The 3360-nt window shown below is 35.0% G+C and overlaps 1 protein-coding gene across 4 annotated transcripts in view; it reads right to left on the bottom strand.

Moving 5' to 3' along the window:
• Positions 1–546: 546 nt before the first annotated feature.
• The window catches only part of N4bp2l2 (NEDD4 binding protein 2 like 2), an 87363-nt gene continuing 84549 nt past the window's right edge, over positions 547–3360 (bottom strand). For 2 of the 4 annotated variants that reach the window (XM_071611555.1, XM_027928874.3), the window contains 2 exons: positions 3263–3302; positions 547–722 (listed from right to left, as the gene is read on the bottom strand). In XM_071611555.1, coding sequence (XP_071467656.1) covers positions 3266–3302 — 37 coding nt within the window. In that variant the 3' untranslated portion in view covers positions 547–722; positions 3263–3265. The remainder of the gene's footprint in view (positions 723–3262; positions 3303–3360) is intronic. The other 2 variants (XM_071611556.1, XM_071611558.1) reach the window with 1 other exon arrangement.

The following is a 3360-nucleotide window of genomic DNA, read 5'->3' as shown; positions in this document are numbered from 1 at the left end:
TAATTAAATATATTAATATTTCTGAAGCAAAATATATGAATATACTCAAATACATACCACATAGGGAGTAAATCAGGAGTAAAATTAATCAATTTGAGTCAGGCTTAGCTGTCAACTTAGTTTTAATTCTAAACTTATTTTTTAAAACAAAGCAGTGTTTGCCAGGGGCTAAGGGTACAGAGACTGGGGAAATGTTTAATGGATGGGTACAGAGTTGCAGTTTTATAAAATGTAGAGTTCTAGAGATGGATGATGGTGATGGTGGGATATTATACCTTCAGAATGGTTAAGAGGATAAATTTTATTGTGTATTTTACCACAATAAAAAATTGGAAAAACAAAACAGAAATGATTCTGGTTTTTAGAGCTTTTTGGATTTCAGAATTCTAGAAATGAAATCTCAGGCCAATAGTCAGATATAAGACCTACACTTCTGATCCTGATGCAATTTTTAAAAAAAAGTTCCTCAAATTTTCGTACCTTACTCTTCTGTAACATAAAAGTATGGCAAACATCTTCAAAATTAATAATAAAATACTTAAATGGTTACCTCTTCTGTTGAGTTTTTTATTATTATTCAGATAACTTATCAAGAATAGTTGGACAGATTATCCAAACCACTTTTGGTATCCAATGGGTCCATCCCTGAAAAGAGTTCTTCAGGTCAGTGCTGAGCAGGTGATCAGGGTCTTCAGAATCACTGTGAAAACGGGAGGACTCAGCTATAAACAAACACAAACCCAGACAAATGATGAGAGGAACAGAGTTTGTTTCCAGATTCCCAGTGTTTGCTGCCCTAGTTATAGCACTCCCCTGGCATTTAGCACTGTATACCATCCCCTCAGTCCACACTTCATCTGGTCCTACCCACATATATGAGCCCATCCCACAGACATTTCCCAACCACCTGTTCCTAAATTGAAACTTGTTCTTTATACTATTCCCTGAAGTCTAGTTATTTAATTAACAAAAAGTTAATATCACTAATTCAGGCACATGCATTAACAAGTTTACTGGGTCAGAAGTTCCTCTCCCAGATAACACAATTTCTACTGTGCTAGGGAGCATTTAGCAATGCTTTCACTCAAGGAGGTATTTAGCAGAAGGAACCATGAAAAATAATTTGTATAAGTTATTGCATTTATTCCTCATTTAATATCTCTATGACAGGTTGGTATTATAAACCTATTTTTATAGGTAAAGAAATTGAGGCTCTAAGAAGGTAATTTGTTGGGCAGCAGAATAGAATAGACAATATGATTGATGTATGTACATTCCATGTATGTATTATATGTCAAAATACATTCTGCTGTCATGTATGACTAAAAAAATATAAAATTGTATGGTACAAAAAATAATAATAATAGAAAATCTGAAAAAAAAGGTGATTTGTTTAAGATCACACAGTGTTATAATTTAGATATGAGGTATCCCCCAAAAGTTCACATGTGAGATGATGTAAGAATGTTCAGAGGTGGAATGACTGGGTTATAAGAGCATTAACTTAATTGGTAGATGAATCTGGGCAGTAATTACAGGCAGATAGGGTGTGGCTAGAAGAAGATCACTGGGGGTGTGCCTTTGGGGTTTATATTTTGTCCCTGGTGAGCAGAACTCTCTCCCTCTGCTTCCTGGTTGTCATATCCTGAGCAGCTTCCTTCAGCCATGCCCTTCCACCACAATGCTCTGCTTCATCTTGGGCCAGTGCTATGAACTGAACTTCTGAAACCCTAAGTCAAAATAAGCTTTTCCTCCTCTAAGTTGTTCTCTTCAGGTCTTTTGGTTAGTGTCACAAAACTAACTAAAACACACAGCTAGGCAGCAGCAGTTCGAAAATGGAAATTCATTCTCTCCAACACCCCTCCAACACAAAGGAGTGCCACAATATCAATATTTTGCAACCATCAAGGAGTGCATTTTGAAATAGGCAAGACCTTGGGGGCTCCCAGAGCCAAACGGGACTTTCCTGCTACTTAGTTCCCTCTTTCTAAATTTCTACTTACCCTTTAAGACCCACGTTATGCCAAACACAAAATGGGGAGACCCTTTCTCAATTATTAAAAAAAAAATGCACATAGTTACAACACTCACAAAACGTCCCGACAAAGTAAAAGAAAATTAAGAATTTAATGTGAGTGAGGTCCAGTCCGTAGAGGGCAGTTTGGAATGCATGAAGAAGATTAACATCAAAATCAAAATTATGGTGTAAAAAGTGTCCTTGACACAAAATATTCAAATTTAGCAGACAGAAGACTCTTGAGTTAACCATAGCCAAACACAGCCATGGTTATTCATGCTGCTTTTACTAATATCTTGTCATATTGGGGCCATCTCAGGCTAGGGAAGGAAAATAGTCCTTTCCTAACTTCCATCCCTACAACATAAATTTCAGGAGAGCAGGAATATTTTCACTGCCATATCCTCAGAATATAAAACGATATCTGGCTTGAGGCAACTCAATAAATATCTGTTGGATAAATGAATGAATGTCTTCCCCTCCTTTCTTGAGAATTCCTCACCTCTTATCTCATCCATATGTGGCCCTTCCAAATCTCTAAACTCTTACCCTAAATCTTTAGTTCTTTTCCCTCTTTTTTCAGCAGAATCAGGTTTAAAGGAAACAAAAATATTTTTATTGGGTATATGAGAAATGAAAATATAGAATACTCTTAGAAGTAAGAGTTATAATTAAGAAAGAAAACATATGGTAAATCACAATGCATTCAATTCTTATCAAATTGACACATATACACTGAAATTGTAGCAGCTGTGTTTATTTCATAATTTAGGCATTTGGGGGGAAAAGTGCAATGTGTTTATTTTAATGTCAACTTGATATCAAGTTTAAAATATAACATGGATATGTCTATACATTTTCTCCTTTCTGAATCTGAAGTATTTAATTTCTGACGTATTTAAATATAACCTACAATCCTTAATTCCTAGGCCTGGTCACATACCAACCCGGGGGGGAGATTTCTCATAAATTTTGTGTTTTGAGAATGCTCTAAAATATGTTCTAACCAATAAAGTGGGAAAATAAATTTGGGAGCAACAATCTAAGCTTTGTTGTATTTCACAAAAATATCTACATTTAAAGGAAATAAAAGCATCATGCGCAATAGCACACAGGGTTGCTATGGTAACAAACTGCATTTTTTAGATCTTACTCTTCTACTGTGGTACATATGAGCTATTACAACCAAATAACGTCAATATTCACTCTGATCATACATAGGTCTCCGGAATAAGTAATACTTACAATTCAAGAATTCTTTCTAACCAATCTTCTTCTGTCTTTTCTAGAAATTATCAAATACATAAAATAATGATTAACATTTGGCAAAAAAAAAAAACATT

This window comes from Marmota flaviventris, chromosome 4 (genome assembly GCF_047511675.1).
Source record: "Marmota flaviventris isolate mMarFla1 chromosome 4, mMarFla1.hap1, whole genome shotgun sequence".
In the NCBI taxonomy this organism is placed as follows: domain Eukaryota; kingdom Metazoa; phylum Chordata; class Mammalia; order Rodentia; family Sciuridae; genus Marmota; species Marmota flaviventris.
Note: the sequence above shows the minus strand (reverse complement) of the source record. Positions and strands in the feature narration are given on the sequence as shown.